Below are 23,039 nucleotides of genomic sequence, written 5' to 3' on the forward strand. Positions count from 1 at the left end.
CACCACATATGAGGCTTTATTAGAAACCAGAAGGAAAGTCAAAAGGTTTGCCGATATTTTTCTGTACAGATATAAAAGTAATAGCTTCACCATTATTTCAACACATCCTCGAGCCTGGTTTTGTTCCATGTAAGGACATGCTGCAGCTGTTGCAGACAGACACTACCCCATGTGCCCCGGGGAGGCTGGTTGCGAAATGATGAAGAAAATAGTCTGAGAGGTGCTCTTGAAACAAGGGACCATTGAACGCCACTCCCACACTGGTCGTCTCAAGGTCAAGCAATTGTCTGTCTTATTTGAAATAGTAACTTCAACTGTTGACTGAGCTTATGTAACCATCCTAAAGTTGCTCGAAAGAAAAATAGAATCATAGAATCCCGACAGTACCGATGGAGGCCATTCAGCCCATTGAGTCTGCACCGACCCTCTGAAAGAGCACCCCACCTAGACCCAGTCCCCCCAGCTCGATCCCTGTAACCCCGTAACCCTGCCTTACCTTTTTTTTTATTCGTTCATGGGACGTGGGCGTCGTAGGTGTGCCCGCATTCACTGCCCATCCCTAATTGCCTTCGAGGGGGCATTTAAGACTCAACCTCATTGCTGTGGGTTTGGAGTCACATGTAGACCAGACCAGGTAAGGACGGCAGATTTCCTTCCCGAAAGGACATTAGTGAACCAGATGGGTTTTTACGACAATCAGCAATGGTTCCATGGTCATCATGAGACTTTTAATTCCAGATTTTTTTATTGAATTCAAATTTCACCATCTGCTGTAGTGGGATTTGAACCTAGATTGCCAGAGCATTACTCTGGGTCTCTGGTTTACAAGTCCAGTGACAAATCCACTACGCCACCGCCTCCCCTAAAACCTGCACAACTTTGGACCCCAAGAGGAAATTTAACATGGCCAATCTACCTAACCTGCACATCTTTGGACTGCGGGAGGAAACTGGAGCACCCGGAGGAAACCCACACAGACACTGGGAGAATGTGCAAACTCCACACAGACAGTCATCCAAGGCCGGAATTGAACCTGGGTCCCCAGCACTGTGAGGCAGCAGTGCTAGCCACTGTGCCACCATGCTAGTTAGCACTGTATGAGGACGCTTCTGGCAGTGGTGCCTTGAAGTTATCAAGGCACCACTTGTTTCAGGGAGACCCAGCATGGAGGTTTCAAACAAGAAAACTGGTCCTTGTATGGAATATCAAATAAAATAATGGTAAATCAATTTTTAAAACAAAAATATAAGTACTATGAATTAAAAATACTTCCTTTAGACTTTTCTTCAAGTAAAAGCTGAAGATTGGTGGTAGACTTTTGTTCATAGATATTTTTAAGTTGCGTGGTGATTGGTGATAGAATTAAACATAAAAGTTCCTCAGCGGGGGAAATGCGTTTTGTATTAATGGTGTTGAATCAGACCGTCCACAATGTTCCCAGATTTGAGGTGAATTGTCTGATCTCAATCAGGGCCCCAGTCAGCTTTCATGGGCAGGATTCTCCAATAATGGGGTGGGGCTATGTCCCCACGCCAGCATGAAAGTGAGGAATTCTCATCTTCCTCGGGGGCTAGGTTGGCGACGGAGTGGTCCCCGCAGCTCCAGTAATTGAAGCTGGAACGGCCGGCGTATTTTCACGCATGCGCGGAATGGCCGGCGTATTTTCGCACATGCGCGGAGGGACCCTTCTCCGTGCCGGTTCCTGGGCAATATGACGGATCCCTACAGGGGCGCGGAGTAAAGTAGGCCCCCACAGAACCAGCCCTCCCGCTGATCGGTAGGCCCCGATCGCGGGCCAGGTCACCCTGCCCCCCCCCCCAGGATCAGATCACCCCCGCCCCCCTCCATGGTGGCCCCCGCACATTTGCCTTCCAGGTCCAGCCATGTGGTAGGTGAGTAATCCACGCCGGCGGGACTCGGCCAAACTCTTCGGCCACTCAGCCCATCAGGTTCCGAGAATCGCCGGGGGTGGGGGGCTGCTGTCAACGGGCCCCAACCAGCGAGGCGGGAATCCCGCAGGCGCCCGAAAAACGGCGCCGGAGAATTTGGAAGCCGACGTTGGGGTGGCAGGGGGGAGAATCCCAGCCCACGTTCCTGAATTAGAGAGGGAACATTTAAGATAGTTCTTCCACCTGATTTCATTCCAGCTGAGAAGTACTTGGCTGGTGTAGACTGGATCAGCTTCGCTGTCAATTAACTAACCAGAGTTCACTGTCGGGGCCCACAGGTGAATAGTGCTAGTTGTCTAGCATATTGGAAGGTGGCCAACATTGTGAAACTGCTTAATCAAGTGAGCCGGACTAGAAAACTACAGTTGGTGGATTCTCAATGTAAAGTGCCATAGAGATTCCCTCTTCAACATTAAATTGCGGACATGGAAAGGTCTTGCCAGGCAGTGGGGGGGGGAAGAGAACAAAGAGAGAATGTCCGATGCACATTGAATGAAAATTACTAATTTTCTTTTACAATAAATCATATTTATTCTGGGTATGGACCACTCTCAATCCTTCCTTTTCAAAATGTGATGACTCCTTGGCGGCATCCAACTCTTCAGTACCTTTCTCACGTGACCCTCGTTTATGAACCTGACCACGTGTACTGATTAGATATTTCGCTCTGGAGATAACGTCAATCCTGTCCACGCCTCACATGTTCTATATACACATACACCTTCCAACAGTAAAGGCACTAGATGATGAGAACAAGGTTAACTGGAGCCTATCTTTCCCCTTCCCACAGCCCCTGTATTTTTCATAAACCTTGGGATATGAGGAGAATTGAAGTGACTAGTTCAAGATCTTCCAGTGCAGCACAGACCAGGAATTGATCATTTTGGTTGAAATGGTATCGTGCTACATCCAAGTGTCCTCATCCAGTCAAATTTTCCTTTTCCAAGTGTCTTGGGAAGTATAGTTACAGTGGATGTGCAGCACAGTGGGTAGCATTGTTGCTTCACAGCTCCAGGGTCCCAGGTTCGATTCCCGGCTTGGGTCACTGTGTGTGGAATCTGCATGTTCTCCATGTGCCTGCGTGGGTTTCCTCCGGGTGCTCCGGTTTCCTCCAACAAGTCCCGAAAAACATGTAATTTGGACATTCTGAATTCTCGCCCGAACAGGCGCCAGAGTGTGGTGACTAGGGGCTTTTCACAGTAACTTAATTGTAGGGTTAATGTAAGCCTACTTGTGACAATAAAGATTATTCTTATTATTATAAGGAACGGAATAGATTATTGGTAGATATATTTTTATTATCATTAATGCAGTACTTCATAGCTCATGGATGGAATTATTGATTGTAGTGTTGCTGTGTGCTGCTGGACTGAAATATGACTTTGCACCTTTTGAAGCAGGAACCGTGGTGTGCAGCTACTTTACCTTTCACCACTCCTCCTCCATCACCCTCCTACCAAAAAAGACAAGCAGTAAACGGAGAGGGCAGAACAAGAGTTGGTTTTGATCAAAGTCACACAGGTAGGTTACAGCTATGAGTGTGTGTGCTTGCACTTGAGATGGCGCGGTATTTCCGAATGATTGAATGGCATAAGGAGAGGACTGTGTTATTCTATGAAACACCTGTCAGAAAAAGAAGTGCACCCAGAATAATGTCACAAAACCAGAAAATAATGAATGCTTGAGGAACGTTGTACATACATCTCTTTCTTTTGATTTCTTACAGTTAGTGGCAAGTCATTCTCATAGCTGCTTGAGTTTACCTTTGTCTATATCCCAATGCCAGTGGTTTTCACTAATGTGGGGAGGAAACTTTAACTGAATGTGATTTTTTTAAAAATTAATTTACGGGATGTGGGCGTTGCTGGTCAGGCCAGCATTTATTGCACATCCCGAATTGCCCTCAAGATTTATTCCAGCATTCATTCATTGAATCCTTTCTGAACATTACTTGAAATGTCAATCGTAAATCGTGGTACAAGATTCTGTGACTAAAATTCAGTACTGGGCATTTGAGGGAAATTGAGTTTGCATCAATGGTGCCTCACACTCGAGAAATCCAGACTAGATGAAATTTGGGAAAGTTCCTTCAGGCAGCTGAACTTTAATAACTTCCCTGTGTGCCAAAAGATTTTTCCCCTGTTAACTATTTCTCTTCCAGAGGAGGATTATCATGAAAATGAGAAGCTATAAGATGTCGACAGAAGGAAATGCAGCTTGCAATTCTTTCCGTACAAGCAAGAGGGAAATGCAAACCAGTGCTTTAGTTAATTGAGGGATTTATATCAAACTATTGCCAAGTCCTCAATATCTTCTGCTTTTTTTAAACAACTTTCAGCCACTTTGAATTTCTTTGCTTATGTTTTTCATGGGATGCGGCCGTTGTTGTCCAGGCCAGCCTTTGTAACCCATCCCTCATTGCCCTTGAGAAGCTGGCGGTGAGCTGCTGCCTTGAACTGCTGCAATGCATCTGGCTGCATGTTGTTGGTGAGGGAATTCCAAGATTTTGACTCAATGACAGTGAAGGAACAGAGATCTATTTCCAAGTCAGGGTGGTGACTGATTTGAAAGAGAACTTGTAGGTGTTGGTGTTCCCAATGTGTTTGCTGCCCTAGTCCTTCTAGGTGGTAGAGGTTGTGGGCTTGGAAGGTGCTGTCTAAGGAAGCTTGGTGTGTTGCTGCAATGCCTTTTGTATATCGTACATGTCAAAGGTTAGGCGAGTAACTCACAAAGAACAAAGAAAAGTACAGCACAGGAACAGGCCCCCCCCCCCCCACCAAAAAAAAGCCTGTCCACCATCGACAAGGCACAAGTCAGGAGTGTAATGGAATACTCTTCACTTACCTGGATGAATGCAGCTCCAACAACACTCAAGAAGCTCGACCATCCAGGACAAAGCAGCCCGCTTGATTTCTCCCCCTTCCACAAACATTCAAACTCTCCACTGCTGACAAACAGTGGCAGCTGTGTGTACCATCTACAAGATGCACTGCAGTACCTCGCCAAGGTTCCTTAGACAATAACTTTCAAAACCCATGGCCACTACAATGTAGAAGGACAAGAGCAGCAGATACCTGGGAACCCCACCACCTGGAGGTTCCCTCCACCACCCTGACTTGGAAATATATTGTTGTTCCTTCATTGTCGCTCGGGCAAAATCCTGGAACTCCCTCCCTAACAGCACAGTGAGTGTACCTACACCTCAGACTGCAGCGGTTCAAGAAGGCAACTCACCACCACCTTCTGAAGGGCAACTAGGGATGGGCAATAAATGCTGGCCTAACCAGTGATGCCAACATCCCATAAATGAATAAAAAATAATACACTGCTGCCACTGTTTGTTGATGGTAGAGAGGGGGTGAATGTTTTAGAATATGGATAGGATGTTAATAAACAGTCTGCTTAGTCCTGGAGGTTTCTGAACTTTGTGAGTGTTGATGGAGCCACACAACTGGAGCGTATTCCATCATACTCCTGACCCGCGGCTCACCATAGAATTCCCAGCCTCTGACCGTCTCCTGTGATCACAGTATTTATATGGCCTGTCCAGTTCAGTTTCAGTTTAATGGTAACCCTCAGTTTGATGTTGATGTATAAGACGGGGATTTTATAAATGTGCTCTTCTGAGGTTGGACACAGTTGCTTTGCAAGGCAAACGACTAGGCAGTGTTAAATCACAACGGTGACTTATTTCACTACGAAGAACTTTATATTCTACAAAACAGTACAACTACTTCACAGCTGTACTTCCCTCGACTTCCAAGCTCACTTTGAACAAACCCCAACAGCATGTCCACCTGATAGGTTAACATTTGCGCACTCTGTACCCATAGACTCCAGGCTCGTCGCGTGTTCTGAAAAGGATCACACCTTAAAGGGACCATGCTACCATATTCCTCCTCCTTAAGTTCCCTACAGATCCCTGAAATACAAAAACAGAAAAAAATCTTACTTACAGTTCTATACAGTCAAAAAGTGAAACAGGAAGAGAGCTTAAAGCAAAGTTCATTAGGTAAGTCTATCAAGTGACTTCCTAAATCTTGCTGAGCGTCTCAACTTGGCAGCTGGCTTTTCAAAACTGCAGGCATCCGAGTCTACAGCAAGAGCAGGAAAATTGGTAGAGCCCAAAATAGCAGCAGTTCTGACTACCTCTCAATTCTTTTTGTGGCCTCTGGTGATTCCCCTTGAGAAGATCTCGGTTCTAACACTACCGACTTGGCGAGTGGCATACTGGTAGCTGGGGTTGGATCCACCCGCCCATTTGTGGGAACGGCAGTTTCTCTCCTTATCAAATGATCACCATGTTTTCCAGCCTCTCAATGTTGTAGGTCTATGACATAGGGTACTGGCCCAGTCCTGGCACCCAGGTAACCATTCTGGTCCTCCACCAAAGATCCGCATGTACATTAAATCTTCTGTTTGGAACGACCTGTCCTTCTTGACTGGTTCACGGTGGCCTTTCTGTGGGGCTTACTTTGCCTACACCATTCCCGACAAATTTGGAAAAATGAGGGCAGGCCAGGTCCGGAGGCGCCTGTCCCATTAACAACTCAGCATGGGTGACCCAAGTCGTGATATGAATTGTACAAGAGCAAGAAGGCTGCCAAATAAAGCAGTCGTGGTCAGTTAACTTGTTTTTTCATTGACGCTTTGAAAATTTGGATCACTATTTCAGCTAGCCCGTTTGGTGCGGGGTGGTAGGGGGCTGTCCTTAAATGCTGCATCCCATTGGACTTAACAAAGAGTTGAAACTTTTCGGCCGTGATGATGATGCCCTTGTCCGAGACCATCACCTCAGGCCGTGAATGGCAAAGATTTGGCACAGTTTGTCCACAATGGCTGCCACAGTGGTCAAATGCATAAGCTGAACATCTAGCCACTTTGAATGGGCATCTACCGCAATCCAAAACATAATTCCCAAAACGGGACCCACAAAGTCAATGTGGAACCTTTTCCAAGGACCCCATAGCCACTCCCTCGTCCATGGACCCTCCCAAGGTGCAAGTTTGGTGCAGGTGGAAAGTTGTGTTGAGTCTGACACTGTATGCATCGGTTGACCATACATTTGATCCCTGGCCACGAAACATAACTCCTGGCCAATACCTTCATCTTGGATTGACCAGGATGACTGCTGTGCAATTCTTGGAGAAGGTGCCGCCACCCCGGGGGTGGCACTGTCACTCTGCAACCCCACAGGAGCTATCACTCTGCAACCCCATCCTTGCAAGTGATTTTGTCCCTACAGTGCATGGGCCAGATCTGCTCTGACCTCTCAAAATGCCAGCCTGTGAGAACCATTCTTTAACTCTTGACAACATAGTGGGTGGAGTGGGCGGAGCTCCTCCGTGCAGGTAGACATCAGGACACCATTTTTAAATGGCATCCCGATCTCTTGACCTCCTGCCGCAACCATATGGAGCCCCCTCAGCGTCCCAATGCACCTATAAGGGTGGACACCCCACCTCACACTGGCAAGGCACCCCTGGGCTCAATCCTGGTGTAGACAAAATGCCAGCCTGGCACTGTAGCACTTCAAGACCTGGAACCCTGACTTTGGCCCCTGCCAGCTTGGCAGTGCCATCTGCGAACCCTAGCAGTGCCAGGCTGGTGCCAGGGTGGCACTGCCAGGCTGGCCGTGTAAAGGTGCCAGATTGGCACCAGCAGTGCCAGGGATCCTGCCTATCCAGAGGCCGACCACCCGGGGCCTCCGTTTGTGGGGATCAGTACCCCCCCCCAATGAGGCTTGGCCTTTGTCCCTTCACAGTGATTAAAGGCAGCTGGGCAGACTGCTGGTGGTGTGATACTGGTATGGATGCCATACCCAATATCTTCAGTGCCTGCCCAGAATAGGTGGTTAAGGTGGCCAAAGAACTGCTGAAATTCATAGGCTGCAGCCCTCCCTGCAGGTACTAAACGTTTGCTCACCCACTGCTGTGGCAGCCTCCCTGTATTGACCTGTATTGAACAGCGGACAGCTGTTGACCACAAGGACGATCTCAATAGGAGAATATTCTACTTAATTTCACCTCATTAAGCTTGTACACTTCTGATTTTTCTTGAGGGTCTTTCTCAAGCTTGTTCACTGGAGTGGCAACATTTTGAGGGGGAACTTGGAGTTGACCTGGCTTGGAGATGGCTTTTCCTATTACACCTGAAACAGATGAATTCTTTACACATACAATTGCCTTGGGAATGTTCTCCCCAGGCGGCACGGTGGTGCAGTGGTTAGCACTGCTACCCCACAGCGCCGAGGACCCAGGTTCGATCCCAGCCACAGGTCACTGTTCGTGTGGGGTTTGCACATTCTCCTCAGGTCTGCATGGGTCTCACCCCTACAACCCAAAAAGATGTGCCGTATAGGTGAATTGGCCATGCTTAAATGTCCCTTAATTGGAAAAAAAGAATTGGGTACTCTAAAATTTATTTTAAAAAAGGGAATGCTCTCTGCCACAATGGTAACAGGCCTCTAACCCTTATGACTGCCGGTCACTTTCCTTCTTCTCGGGCTCAGCTGATCTCTCGCTATGGTGACTCGGTCACTGTGATGTCAGTCACTGTGGTGACTCGGTCAACGTGATGTCAGTCACTGCAGCGACTCGGTCACCGTGATCATGGTGACTGTGGTGACTCGGTCACCGTGATGTCGGTGACTGTGGTGACGTGGTCACCGTGATGTCGGTCACTAAGGTGACTCGGTCACTGTGATGATTGTGACTGTGGTGACTCGGTCACCGTGATGACGGTAACTCGGTCACCGTGATGACGATGATTGTGATGACTCGGTCACTGTGATGATGGTGACTGTGATGACTCGGTCACTGTGATCACGGTGACTGTGGTGACTCGGTCACTGTGATGACGGTGACTGTGGTGACTCGGTCACCGTGATCATGGTGACTGTGGTGACTCGGTCACTGTGTCGGTGACTGTGGTGACTCGGTCACTGTGATGACGGTGACTGTGATGACTCGGTCACCGTGATGACGGTGACTGTGATGACTCGGTCACTGTGATGTCGGTGATTGTGGTGACTTGGTCACCGTGATGTCAGTCACTGTGATGCCGGTGACTGTGATGACTCGGTCCCTGTGGTGTCAGTCACTGTGGTGATTCAGTCACCGTGATGTCAGTCACTATGTTGACTCGGTTACCGTGATGTAGCGGTGACTGTGGTGACTCGATCGCCGTGATGTCGGTCACGGCGGTGACTCGGTCACCGTGATGACAGTGACTGTGGTGACTCGGTCACTGATGACGGTCACTATGGTGACTCAGTCACTGTGATGTCAGTCACTGTGGTCTTTCGGTCACTGTGATGACGGTGACTGTGGTGACCCGGTCACCGTGATGCCAGTCACTATGGTGACTCGGTCACCGTGATGCCAGTCACTATGGTGACTTGGTCACCGTGATGTCAGTCACTATGGTGACTCGGTCACCGTGATGTCGGTCACTGTGGTGACTCGGTCACTGTGATGTCGGTCACTGTGGTGACTCGGTCACTGTGATCATGGTGACTGTGGTGACTCAGTCACCGTGAAGTCGGTCACTGTGGTGACTCGGTCACAGTGATGTCGGTCACTGTGGTGACTCGGTCACTGTGATCATGGTGACTGTGGTGATTCGGTCACTGTGATGTCGGTGACTGTGGTGACTCGGTCACTGATGACGGTGACTGTGGTGACTTGGTCACTGTGATGACGCTGACCGTGGTGACTCAGTCACCATAATGTCAGTGACTGTGGTGACTCAGTCACTGTGATGTCAGTCACTGTGGTGACTCGATCACCATGATGTCGGTCACTGTGGTGACTCGGTCACGGTGATGTTGGTCACGGTGATGTCAGTGACTGTGGTGACTCAGTCACCATGATGTCGTTCACTGTGGTGACTCGGTCACGGTGATGTTGGTGACTGGTGACTCAGTCACGGTGATGTCGGTCACTGTGATGTTAGTGACTGTGGTGACTCGGTCACGGTGATGTCGGTCACTGTGATGTTCGTGACTGTGGTGACTCAGTCACGGTGATGTCGGTCACTGTGATGTTGGTGACTGTGGTGACTCGGTCACTGTGATGTCGGTCACTGTGATGTTAGTGACTGTGGTGACTCGGTTACGGTGATGTTGGTCACGGTGATGTTGGTCACGGTGATGTCAGTTACTGTGGTGACTCGGTCACGGTGATGTCAGTGACTGTGGTGACTCGGTCACGGTGACTCGGTCACGGTGATGTTGGTCATGGTGATGTCAGTTACTGTGGTGACTCGGTCACGGTGATGTCAGTGACTGTGGTGACTCGGTTACGGTGACTCGGTCACGGTGATGTTGGTCACGGTGATGTCAGTTACTGTGGTGACTCGGTCACTATGATGTCAGTGACTGTGGTGACTCGGTCACGGTGATGTCGGTCACGGTGATGTCAGTCACTGTGGTGACTCGGTCACTGTGATGTCGGTTACTGTGTTGACTCGGTCACTGTGATGTCAGTGACTGTGGTGACTCAGTCACGGTGATGTTGGTCACGGTGATGTTGGTCACGGTGATGTCAGTCACTGTGGTGACTCGGTCACTGTGATGTCAGTGACTGTGGTGACTCAGTCACGGTGACTCGGTCACGGTGATGTTGGTCACGGTGATGTTGGTCACGGTGATGTCAGTCACTGTGGTGACTCGGTCACGGTGATGTCGGTCACGGTGATGTCAGTCACTGTGGTGACTCGGTCACTGTGATGTCGGTTACTGTGTTGACTCGGTCTATTTGAATTGCTCATCACTTTTTTTTATGTTTCAGTCATTCATGAAGGAAGCCCAACAGCAGACGCTGCTGTCTATCCAGATGGGCAAGCCCATGGGACCTATGTATCCAAGCCTTCACTTGCTTACTCATTTTATGATCAGGTAAGGCTAAATTTCAGCCAAAGCATTTTTAATTCTCTCCACGATTATTTTCAAGAATGAATCACTGAAGAACAACTAAATCCAAGCTTTTATGTAACCAAGTGTAAGAGTATACCTGAAGGAGAGTTTGGCAAAATATAAAACGTCATCATTCACATGACGGGAGGAAGTGAGCATTTACTATTGAAGAAAATAACAGATTTCTCCCGAACAGAATTCTCTCCATTAATTGATATCTCCTGAACTGTGTATTTTGAATGTGTTAAGTCAGTATTACATTAATAATGATGCAGAGAGATGTGTGGGAGGGGATCATGACAGAGATCTTTAACAATAAAAGTGTTACTATAAGCTATGCAATTTTTGCACATCCTGCCATCTAGTTCTTGGAACCAGCTGACTACCTCACATACATCTACATTACCAATGTTTTCTATAATTTCCTTTCTCCATTCTGTTTTACTCTGTGAAAACAAAATGTAAATCTTAGGATCTCCTTTGAGTTTTTAATAATACCCTCACTTATTTACTTGGCCAGTGCAGGGCAGCACGGTGGTGCAGTGGGTTAGCCCTGCTGCCTCACGGCGCCAAGGTCCCAGGTTTGATCCCGGCTCTGGGTCACTGTCCGTGTGGAGTTTGCACATTCTCCACGTGTTTGCGTGGGTTTCACCCCCACATCCCAAAGATGTGCAGGCTAGGTGGATTGGCCACGCTAAATTGCCCCTTAATTGGAAAACATGAATTGGGTACTTAGCCAATGCAAAGTCCCTAAGCCAAGCAGTTTCTTCTGGTCCTGCTGTGTTGAGTGTGGATAGAGTACCCAATTCTTTTTTTTCAATTAAGGGGCAACTTAGCATGGCCAATCCACCTACTCTGCACATCTTTGGGTTGTGGGGGTGAGACCCATGCAGACACGGGGAGCATGTGCAAACTCCACACGGAGAGTGCCCCGGGTCCTCAGCACTGTGAGGCAGCAGTGCTAACCACTGCGCCACCATGCTGTACCCAAACCTCAAGAATGTTGGACGAGATGTTGGTGTAAGTGTGCAGACCTCAGCGGTTTTGCTTTTCTCTGCACCACCTCCAATGCTGTAAACTCCGGATACAGCAGAGTGCCCAACTATTGCACACAGCCCATAAATTGTACAGGTTCAAACTGAAACCAGTTTTGCTTTTGTTTTATGCATTTGCAATGCACCCAATTCCTCAATAGCTTTTTTAAAAATATGACCACTTTACAATGCTAAACAATCTGAATTGCCTGCTCAGCTAGCAGCTGTGTTGCAAATACTGACTGCAGCTTTCTTTGACTGCAAACTATTACCTGCAACGGTTTCACAATAAGAATTAATGGGCTCGTGTGGGATGCATTATGCAAAGCACAAAGCTACAGAATAAAATCACAGCGAATGCTACAAATAACCAAAGAACCTGAGGCAATTCTCATTGTTATTAATCATCCTTGAAAGAAGAAAGAAAGCAATGTGGCACTCTCCATTTGGAGAGAGAATGCACTGCAAACCGTTTTAGAACAATGGGCACCATTAGAAACATGTGGATGGATTTTTACTTTGCTCTCTTCTCAAGTACACAGAGAATAAATGTAATTATTCATCATTTAAAATGGGGTGGAATGGGTGAGAGGACATCAAACACCAGCCAATCTGGCAAGGAATTTGGGGTCAGAAGGTTCTGGCTGTGTTATAAGGGAATAAGACAGCTTGTATTGCAGGGCGTAGGGAACTGCGACATTTAACCCTATAAATATACAATCTAGGTAGGAACAAGGGGGAGATATTTGCTGGGGGTGGTGGGAAGCGTTAGGAACAAAATCTAGAAAGCGGCACCTCAAGGGTAATAATCGGATTGTCACCTGGGCCACAGGCAAATTGGCACCGACTCGAGCAGAATAGTTGAGTTAACATGTGGTCAAAGGTCTGAAATTGGAACGAGGGGCTGCTTTGTACGGGACACATTGAGACAAGGATGGGTTCCACCTGAACCACATTGAAACCAGTGTCCTAGCAGAAGGGATATATCGGAGAGTGGCCAAGGGTTTAAACTGGGGAGGGCGAAATCTAAAATAATTAAACATGTTTAAATACAAATGGAACAGAGAGCATGGGACAGATTAAGCGAAGAGAGGAAAATGTCCAGGGAATAACTCGAGTAAGAAGTGGAATTCAACCAAAATATTTCTAAGTGTAATTTTGGGCGAGTTTGGTTGGATGGCTTTATGAGTGACATCCACATTGCTGTCAACAACACTTGGGTAAGCAATCTAACCAAAAATAAACCGTCCATTCTGGGTGGGATTGGAGGAGCTGTTCCCAGCACTACAAGCTATTGTAACGGCACTGCCAAGGCCAAACTTAGTTGCATTTCCTGCACTGAGGGGCTCCAACGACTGACCTCCTAAGTGCAGGAAGAGAAAATGGCACCCGATCTCCGGATCCTCCGGCACGACTCCCAGACCTCCCCAATGCCCAACTCACCTGTTGGGGGATCCTCGAGCACCCCACCTCACATGGGCAGGACACGCCCAAGCCTGATCCTTTACGTGGGCAAAATGCCACCTGGACACCTTGTCCCAGCCAGCCTGGCCCCCTGGCAATGCACCTGCCAGCCTGGCAGTGCCACCTGGGCACCCTGTCAGTGTAGGCTAGGACCAGGGTGGCATTGCCAGTGTGCCAGGCTGGCAATGCCAAGATTCCCAGGTTGCATCAGCAGCGACAGAGTGCCACCCTGCCCAAATGTCAGCCACCTGGGGGCCTCAGATCAACTGGAAGACCCCCACCCCAAGTGCCATTCCGCCTGGTCCCCGTTTGTGGGTGAATGGCTGGGATCTCCTCAGCGAGGCCGGTAGATCCCGACAGCCAGATCAATCTGAGAATCTGGGTCCCGCCCATTGTGGGAAGGATTCAGATCACAACATCTCGTGAGATCTAACCATCAGGAATCCCGGAAAAGGGTTCTTGTGGGATCTATCAGCCGCATCCTGTCCCGATTTTGATGGGACACGACCAGTAAATCGCACCCGTAGTCATTTTTGGGGCATTGGGAGTTTCTCCCCGGTCAAGCCCACACTTAGAAATGTTTTCATCCGGGAGAGCTGAACTCACCAGCCAGTCCAGCTCCTCAGAGATTGGGCTGCCATTTTGAAAGGGCGTGACCCCCCCCTCCCCCGCCTGCCCGCCCGCCCGCCAAGTGAGGACAGTCCACTATGGGGTCGCTTCGGGCCGCCTCCCCACCTCTCGCTTTTGGTACCCCCCTTTTCATGATCCACACCCTTTTATTAGGCCCCTTCATACCCACCGTTCGCCCCCCCACCCCCACCCTTTATACCCTCCTCATTCCCCCCCTTTTATGCTCAGGCCCAGACCCTTGGCAGTGCCTCCCAGCCACTGCCAGCCTGGCTACCAAAGGATCTCCAGAGGCTTGGCAGACCCTCCAGATACCGTCAGGCCTCGTCCACGTTTGTGTGGACCAGTACTAAACGGTGCTTGGTCCTGACCTCACTGGCGTGGCCATTAGTTCATGGGCCTTGGGAGAATATGACGCAAGCACATTGGGCTCATTTAAATATGTATATCTTGATCTTACCCAGAGCGGACCAAGATCCAGATTGCAACATCTCATGAGATTTGGATGGATCTCGCGAGACATCTCCAGCGTCAAGGATTTCACAAAAGGCCTCTTGCCAAATTCATCGGCCTCGTTACGCCACCAGGTCTGGCGCAACAAGTGTGCAAAGATGGTTAAAAATAAAGTGAGAGGAAAAACTTTTTAAAATAAGTTAATCTATTGGTACATCAATCACACAGTGTCTGTAATTAAACAGGGAAATAATAGTTAATACAATTGGAGAAATCAAACATAGTTTGGAATACTGAAACATGGCTAGAGATAAATCAGGACTGGGAATTAAACATTGCAGGGTATGTATCATCTTCAGAAAAGAGAGTGGGGAAAGGGTGTGTGTGAAGTAGTTCCTATTAGCGATAGCACAATGGCAGCAGAAAAAAAAAGAATGCAACCATGAACAAGACCGAAATGGAATCCATGTTGATAGAAACAAGTGAACAATCAGTTCGACGAATAGGGGTAGTTTCCTGACAACTTATTAGAAGAAACGATGCGGGGGGGGGATGCAAATTATGGAAATGAGTATCAGACATAGAATAATAGTCATGGGGGATTTCAACAACCGTGAAATGAATTGCCAGACGAGATGGGTAAAGAATGGAGCTCCCACAATGTGTGCAATGACACATTTCTAACCGCGTACGTATAAAGCTCGACAAGGTTAAGATTTGCTATTGGATCTAGCACTGAGGAGTGAACCAGAGGAGGTAAGAGAAGCAAAGCTAGCGGAGCACCAAGGCGATAGTGACTACTAATAACAATTGAGGAGGAGAACTTCCGGTTGCGGCTATGCCTGGGTAGGTCGCACGGACGGCAGCTCCCGCCGAGAATGGACTTTTGGGCCCTTTTAAGGAGCTCCAGAGGCACTTGGACGACGATTCCCAGGGTGGGAAGGAAGCAGTGAGGTTCCCCCAGCACTGTCTGGAGTGGACCAGGAGCGGAGCGGTCAAAAACGTGGCACTAGAGAAGAGAGGAGAACGGGCGCGGAAAAGCAAGATGGCGGCGGACGGGGACGAGGCAGCGTGGGCTCAGTGGTCGCGGGAGCAGCAGGAGTTTTTGAGAAGCTGCTTTGCGGAATTGAAGGCGGAGATGTTGGCCCCGATGAAGGCATCGATTGAAAGGTTGGTGGAGACCCAGAAGATGCAAGAGGCGGCGATAAGGAGGTGCAGCAGAAGGCCTCTGATAATAAGGATGCGATCCTGGGTCTGGTTGTCAAAGTGGAAGCACACGAGGCGCTGCATAAAAAATGGCAGGAGAAGTTCGAGGATCTGAAGAATAGGTCGAGGAGGAAGCGCCTGTGGATTCTGGGTCTCCCTGAGGGCGTAGAGGGGTCGGAGGCTGGGGCGTATGTGGCTACGATGCTGAATATGCTGATGAGCGTGGGAGCCTTCCCGAGGCCCCTGGAGCTGGATGGGGCGCACAGGGTCCTGGCGAGGAGGCCGAGGGCGAATGAGCCGCCGAGGACCGTGGTGGTGAGGTTCCACCGCTTCACTGACGGAGTGTGTCCTGCGATGGGCGAAGCAGGAGCGTAGCTGTAGGTGGGAGAATGCTGAAATCCTCATCTATCAGGACTGGAGTGCAGAGCTGGCCAAGAAGAGGGCAGGATTCAATCGGGCCAAGGCGGGTCTCCACGGAAAGGGGGTGAAGTTCGGGCTGTTACAGCCGGCGTGGCTGTGGGTCACGTATCAGGACCGTCACCACGACTTTGATACGCCGGACGAGGCGTGGACCATTCTCAAAAATGAGAAGCTGGACTCAAATTACTGGTTTGTGGCATGTTACAGGGGATGTTGGGGAGTGGGAGGGGGCAATGTTTTTTCTTTATGTGGGCTTGTTTGGGGGGGGGGGTTGTCCCCCGCGTTTTTTTGGGGTTGTATGGGCCTGTGGCCCTGGGCCTTCGGGGATTGCGATGAGGGTGTAGGTGGACGGAGTTGCGCCACAGGGGGCGGGGTCAGCTCAGGCAGGGAGCACTTTTTCCTGTGAAAAGTGGGGCCCGAGGCAGGGGGCGGTACTGGCTTGGTGTCCACAATGGTGTATGGGGGGGTAGAGGGGGGACTTTGGCCATCCCACTTTAGTGGGGGGAGGGCTGGAGACTTCGAGAGGGAATCCAATCGGGGGATCGAAGACAGAGGCAGGAACAGCCGGGGTCAACAGGATTCAGCTGACTTACGGGAATGCAAAGGGGGGGGAGCAGGGGGTTAAGCAGTTGCTTGGTTGTGAGGGGGGGGGGGTAATTCGGTTGCTGCTGTGCGGGCTGAGAGGGAGTTGAAGGTAAGAGGGAGAGTCGGGGAGGGGAGCCTCCGCCTGGGGGGGCTGGAGAGTGCGGGAGGCGTGGGCACGTGGCTGGCCTAAAAAAGGAGATGGCTTGTCGGCGGGGGGTGGGGTAGTCCCCCGATCTGGCTGATCACGTGGAACGTGAGAGGCTTGAATGGGCTGGTCAAGAGCGGCCTGGGTGTTTGCGCACTTAAAGGCGCTAAAGGCAGACGTAGGCATGTTACAGGAGACTCACCTGAAGATCGCGGATCAGACCAGGCTGAGGAAGGGAGGGGTGGGGCAGGTTTTTCACTCTGGGCTGGATGTGAAAAACAGGGGGGTCGCAATCCTGGTGAGTAAGCGGGTGGCATTTGAGGCGGTGGGTATTGTGGCGGATAAACGGGGTCGCTTTGTGATGGTGAGTGGCAGGCTGCAGGGGGCCCGGGTGGTGCTGGTGAATGTGTATGCCCCAAACTGGGACGATGCAGGGTTCACGAAGCGGATGTTGAGTCAGATCCCGGATCTGGAGGCAGGTAATCTGATAATGGGGGGGGGGGGGGACTTCAATACTGTACTGGACCCGGCACTAGATCGGTCTAGGTCGAGGTCGAGTAAGAGGCCGGCAGCGGCCAACGTCCTGAGGGGGTTTATGGATCAGGTGGGGGGAGTGGATCCGTGGAGGTTTGCCAGGCCACGGGCGAGGGAGTTCTCCTTCTTCTCCCATGTGCACAAGGCCATACTCACGGATAGACTTTTGTGTGGTAAGCAGGGCGCTGATCCAGAGAGTGGAGGGGGCGGAGTATTCGGACATTGCGATTTTGGATCACGCCCCGCACTGGGTGGAGCTGGAGTTGGGGGAGGAGAGGGGCCAGCGACCGTTGTGGCGCATGGATGTGGGGCTGCTGGCGGACGAGGAGGTTTGTGGGCGGGTTCGGGGGTGCATCCAATGATATGTGGAGGTCAATGATAATGGGGAGGTGTTGGTGAGTGTGGTCTGGGAGGCGCTGAAGGCAGTGATCAGGGGGGAGTTAATTTCAATCAGAGCTCACAGGGAGAAGAGGGAGAGGATGGTGAGGGAAAGATTGGTGGGGGAGATACAGAGGGTGGATAGGAGATACGCGGAATCCCCCGAAGAGGGGCTGTTGAGGGAGCGCCGGAGCCTCCAAACGGAGTTTGACTTGCTGACCACGGGGAAAGCTGAGGCCCAGTGGAGGAGGGTACAGGGATCAGTGTATGAGTATGGGGAGAAGGCGAGTCGGATGTTGGCGCTGATGCACGATCAATGACCATTAAAGCGAGGTTGTAGTCCAACTGAAGGCTTTAATAAGCTAGATGTTTCCCCCAGCAGCTCAGGTACAGAAAGAAGGCTGCTAGGGCGGCACGTGCTCTTATACCCTGCCTTGCAGGGCGGAGCTACCATACAGCTTGACCAATAGGAAACATACAATATCTACCAATGGTGTTCCAGCATTACCAGGTACCATAATACCTCTACACAGACTACCACAGGCGCATCAGCTGCGGAGGAGGGAGGCGGCCAGGGAGATTAGGGGAGTCAGAGATAGAGGGGGGAACACGGTGTGGACTCCAGCTAAAATAAACAAGGTCTTTAGGGACTTTTATGGTAAGTTGTACAAGTCAGAACCCCCGGAGGGGGAGGGAGGGGATGCGGCAGTTCCTGGACCAACTGAGGTTCCCAAGAGTGGAGAAAGTGGGGGGGGAGGGGGAGAGGGTTTGGCGGCCCTGATCGAGATGGAGGAGCTAGTTAAGGGGTTGGGGAGTATGCAAGCAGTCCAAGCCCCAGGGCCGGATGGGTTCCCGGTTGAGTTCTACAGGAAGTTCTCAGAGCTGTTGGGCCCGTTGTTGCTGAGAACCTTTAATGAGGCAAAGGAAAAGGGAATCCTTCCCCCGACGATGTCGCAGGCTTTGATCTCGCTTATCCTCAAGCGGGATAAGGACCCGCTGCAGTGTGGCTCTTATAGGCCGATTTCGCTCCTCAATGTGGATGACAAGCTGCTGGCAAAACTTTTGACCACCAGGATTGAGGATTGTGTCCCGGGAGTGATACATGAGGACCAGACGGGGTTTGTGAATGGCAGGCAGCTGAACACGAACGTGCGGAGGCTCCTGAATGTGATTATGCCCTCGGAGCGGGGGGGGGGAGGCAGAAGTGGTAGCGGCAATGGACGTGGAGAAGGCCTTTGACTGGGTGGAGTGGGAGTACCTGTGGGAGGTGTTAGGCAGATTTGGGTTCGGGGAGGAGTTCATAGGGTGGGTTAAATTGCTGTACCAGGTCCCGGTGGTGAGTGTAGCGACGAACTGGCTGCGGTCAGGGTATTTTAGGTTGTACCGTGGAACGAGGCAGGGGTGCCCATTGTCCCCCCTGCTCTTTGCCCTGGAGATTGAGCCACTGGCCATGGCGTTGAGGGAGTCCAGAAACTGGAGGGGGTTGGTTCGGGGGGGGGGGGGGGGGGGGGGGAGGGGAGGAGCACCGTGTCTCACTATATGCGGATGACCTGCTGCTGTACATTGCGGATCCGGTGGAGGGGATGGGGGAGGTCATGCAGACCCTTAGGGAGTTTGGAGGCTTCTCGGGATATAAGCTCAACGTGGGGAAGAGCGAGCTGTTTGTGGTGTATGCGAGGGGCCAGGAAAAGAGGTTGGAGGAGCGACCACTCAAGTTGGTGGGGAGGAGTTTTCGGTATTTGTGAATCCAGGTGGCTAAGAGTTGGTGGGTCCTGCATAAGCTCAATCTGGCACGGCTGGTGGACCAGATGGAGGAGGACTTCAGGCAGGTGGGAGATGCTGCCACTCTCCCTGGTGGGTAGGGTGCAGTCCGTTAAGATGACAGTCCTCCCCAGGTTCCTGTTCGTCTTTCAGTGCCTGCCCATTCACATCCCCAAGGCCGTCTTTAAATGGGTAAACAGGAGCATTATGGGATTTGTGTGGGCAAATAAGACCCCGAGGGTTAAGAGGCTGTTCTTGGAGTGCAGTTGGGGGGAGGGGGGGGTGGGGGGGGGGTGGCGCTGCCGAACCTGTGCAGCTATTACTGGGCAGCGAATGTGTCTATGATTCGGAAGTGGGTATTGGAGGGAGAGGGGGCGGCATGGAAAAGGTTAGAGGCGACGTCCTGTGTAGGTACTAGCCTGGGAGCACTGGTGACGGCAACGTTGCCGCTTCCGCCGACGCGGAAACCACGAGCCCGGTGGTGGCGGCGACATTGAGGATTTGGGGGCAGTGGAGACGGCATCGGGGGGAGGTAGAGGACTCAGTCTGGGCTCCGATACGGGACATTAAAAGGATGGGAGATTTATTCATCAATGGGACTTTTGCCAGTCTGAGGGCACTGGAGGAGAAATTTGGGTTACCTCCGGGAAATGCCTTTAGGTATATACAGGTTCAGGCGTTGGTGAGAAAGCAGGTAGGGGAATTCCCGCTGCTGCCTGCCCGAAGGATACAGGACAGGTTGGTTTCGGGCATGTGGGTCGCGGAGGGTAAGATATTGGAGATATACCAGGAGCTGCAGGAGGCAGAGGAAGCCTCGGTGGAGGAGCTGAAGGGCAAGTGGGAAGAGGAGCAGGGTGAGGGCCTGTAGGCTGGTGACCTGGGCAAGGTCAATTCCTCCTCATCTTGCGCCAGGCTCAGCCTGATCCAGTTTAAAGTGGTGCACAGGGCGCATATGACAGGGGCGAGGATGAGTAAGTTTTTTGGGGTGGAGGACAGATGTGTGAGGTGTTCGGGGAGCCCAGCAAACCACGCCCATATGTTTTGGACATGCCCGGTGCTTACGGAATTTTGGAAGGGCTTTGCAAAGGCTATGTCCAAGGTCTTGGATACTCGGGTAAAACCGAGCTCGGGGATAGCGATATTTGGGGTATCGGACGATCCGGGAGTGCAGGAGTCGAAAGAGGCCGGAGTTCTGGCTTTTGCCTCGTTGGTAGCCCAGAGAAGGCTCTTGTTCATGTGGAGGGACACGAAGCCCACAAGCATAGATGCTTGGGTGAACGACATGGTGGGGTTTCTTAGGTTGGAGAAGATAAAATTTGCCTTGCGAGGGTCCTTGCAGGGGTTCTCCGGGCGGTGGCAACCGTTCGTTGATTTTCTTGCGGAACGTTAGGTGGAGGTCAGCAGCAGCAGCAACCCGGGGTGTTCGGGGAGCCCAGCAAACCACGTCCATATGTTTTGGACATGTCCGGTGCTTACAGAATTTTGGAAGGGCTTTGCAAAGGCTATGTCCAAGGTCTTGGATACTCGGGTAAAACCGAGCTCGGGGACAGCGATATTTGGGGTATCGGACGATCCGGGAGTGCAGGAGTCGAAAGAGGCCGGAGTTCTGGCCTTTGCCTCGTTGGTAGCCCAGAGAAGGCTCTTGTTCATGTGGAGGGACACGAAGCCCACAAGCATAGATGCTTGGGTGAACGACATGGTGGGGTTTCTTAGGTTGGAGAAGATAAAATTTGCCTTGCGCGGGTCCTTGCAGGGGTTCTCCGGGCGGTGGCAACCGTTAGTTGACTTTCTTGCAGAACGTTAGGTGGAGGTCAGCAGCAGCAGCAACCTGGGGGGGTGGGGGCGCTGATTTATTTTTGTAAGGGGCGCATGCCCCATTTTGCTTTGGATTGGGTGTTAAATTGTTAATCGTATAGAGGGTTAAGTTGTTTTGTTGGCATACTGCCCCGTTTTCTTTGTACTATTTTCCTTTTTGGAGTGTTTTGTAAAAATTATTGAAAAACTTTAATAAAAACATTTTTAAAAAAAACAAAAAACAATTGAGGACAAAGCGAGGGTAATATTTTGGAGAAAAGTTGATTTTTTGGGGGGGGCTGAGAATAGAACATTGGAAAATAAAATGGACAACATGGGAGAACAATGATGTAGCACAGCAAAGGGAAGTTTTTAAATAATGAGATCAGGAAAACCACATTCCTCTAAATAAGTAACCAGGAAAAATTGAACACCAATAAGACTCCATGGATGCATAAAGATAGAAGGGGAAATTTGAGGGAGAGGGAAAGGACATACTGCAACTACATGGGCAACAGGGGAAAGCATGATGAGAAAATGAAGAGGCGAACAGTTAAATAAAACCTTGGGGACGTAAAGAGGAACTATAAGAAACTAAATTATCAAGGGACATAACCAAAATAGTAAAATATTCTACAGGCGCACAAATTAAAGGAATACTAGAATGTAAATAGAGCTACCAAGTGGTGGTCAGGATAACATCCTGAGCCATTATAACAAAATGGCAGAAATATTAAATCATTATTTTGCTTCAGCAGTTTTTTGTTGGATTTTTTTCCAATTAAGGGGCATTTTTAGTGTGGCCAATCCACCTACCCTGCACATTTTTGGGTTGTGGGGATCGGACCCACGCAGACACGGGAGAATGTGCAAACTCCACACGGATAGTGACCCAGGGCCGGGATAGAACCCAGGTCCTCCGCACCATGAGACCGCAGTGCCAGCTTCAGTATTTATTGGGGTATTGACAGATTGGGTAGACAAGACATGAGATGAGAAATGATTTAACTGCATTTAAAATGAAACAAAGCAACCGTTAAATGAGCTCATCAATTCAGGTCCGAATATCCGGTCCAAATGTTTGGATATTTCAATTTTAATAAAAATCTTTATTAGTGTCACAAGTAGGCTTACATTAACACTGCAATGAAATTACTGTGAAAAGCCCCTGGTCACCACATTCCGGCACCTGTTCGGGTACACTGAGGGAGAATTCAGAATGTTCAATTCACCAAACAGCACGTCTTTCAGGACTTGTGGGAGGAAACCAGAGCACCCGGAGGAAACCCACACAGACACGGGGAGAACATGCAGACTCTGCTCAGACAGTGACCCAAGCCGGGAATTGAATCAGGGACCCTGGTGCTGTGAAGCAATAAGTGCTAACCACTGTGCTATAATGCCGCCCATATTCATAAAACAAGTGCAAGTCCCTCCTAAAAGCTGATGCTGTTAGATTTATTCCTTCACCAAATGATGTGCTTATTAATATCTTTCTGCACTTGACAGAAGCAAACATCTGGACAACCGGCAGATTCTGAATCACAGGAGGATCTTTCGGACTACACAGATGACCCCTGGAGGATAACTGAGGAACAGCGAGAGTACTACTTCAATCAGTTTAAAACCCTGCAGCCTGATATGAAATTGCTTATTTCTGGTAAAAAAAAAAACTTTTTTCCATCAGAAATACAATTTTATGAATGAAAAGGCTGACCTATCATGAAATGGTAGTCATGCCTTTATTTTCTAAAAAGTTTTCGATAAAGCCA

General features: G+C 50.1%; 1 protein-coding gene across 4 annotated transcripts in view; it reads left to right on the forward strand.

The window, feature by feature from the left end:
• Nucleotides 1-23,039, forward strand: part of reps2 (RALBP1 associated Eps domain containing 2) — a 319,465-nt gene that overhangs the window by 159,494 nt on the left and 136,932 nt on the right. For 3 of the 4 annotated variants that reach the window (XM_072514142.1, XM_072514145.1, XM_072514144.1), the window contains exons 4-6: nt 3,347-3,470; nt 10,742-10,848; nt 22,777-22,927. In XM_072514142.1, the coding sequence (XP_072370243.1) occupies nt 3,347-3,470; nt 10,742-10,848; nt 22,777-22,927 (382 nt within the window). The remainder of the gene's footprint in view (nt 1-3,346; nt 3,471-10,741; nt 10,849-22,776; nt 22,928-23,039) is intronic. The other variant, XM_072514143.1, reaches the window with a different exon arrangement.

Source organism: Scyliorhinus torazame, chromosome 8 (assembly GCF_047496885.1).
Source record: "Scyliorhinus torazame isolate Kashiwa2021f chromosome 8, sScyTor2.1, whole genome shotgun sequence".
Lineage (NCBI taxonomy): Eukaryota > Metazoa > Chordata > Chondrichthyes > Carcharhiniformes > Scyliorhinidae > Scyliorhinus > Scyliorhinus torazame.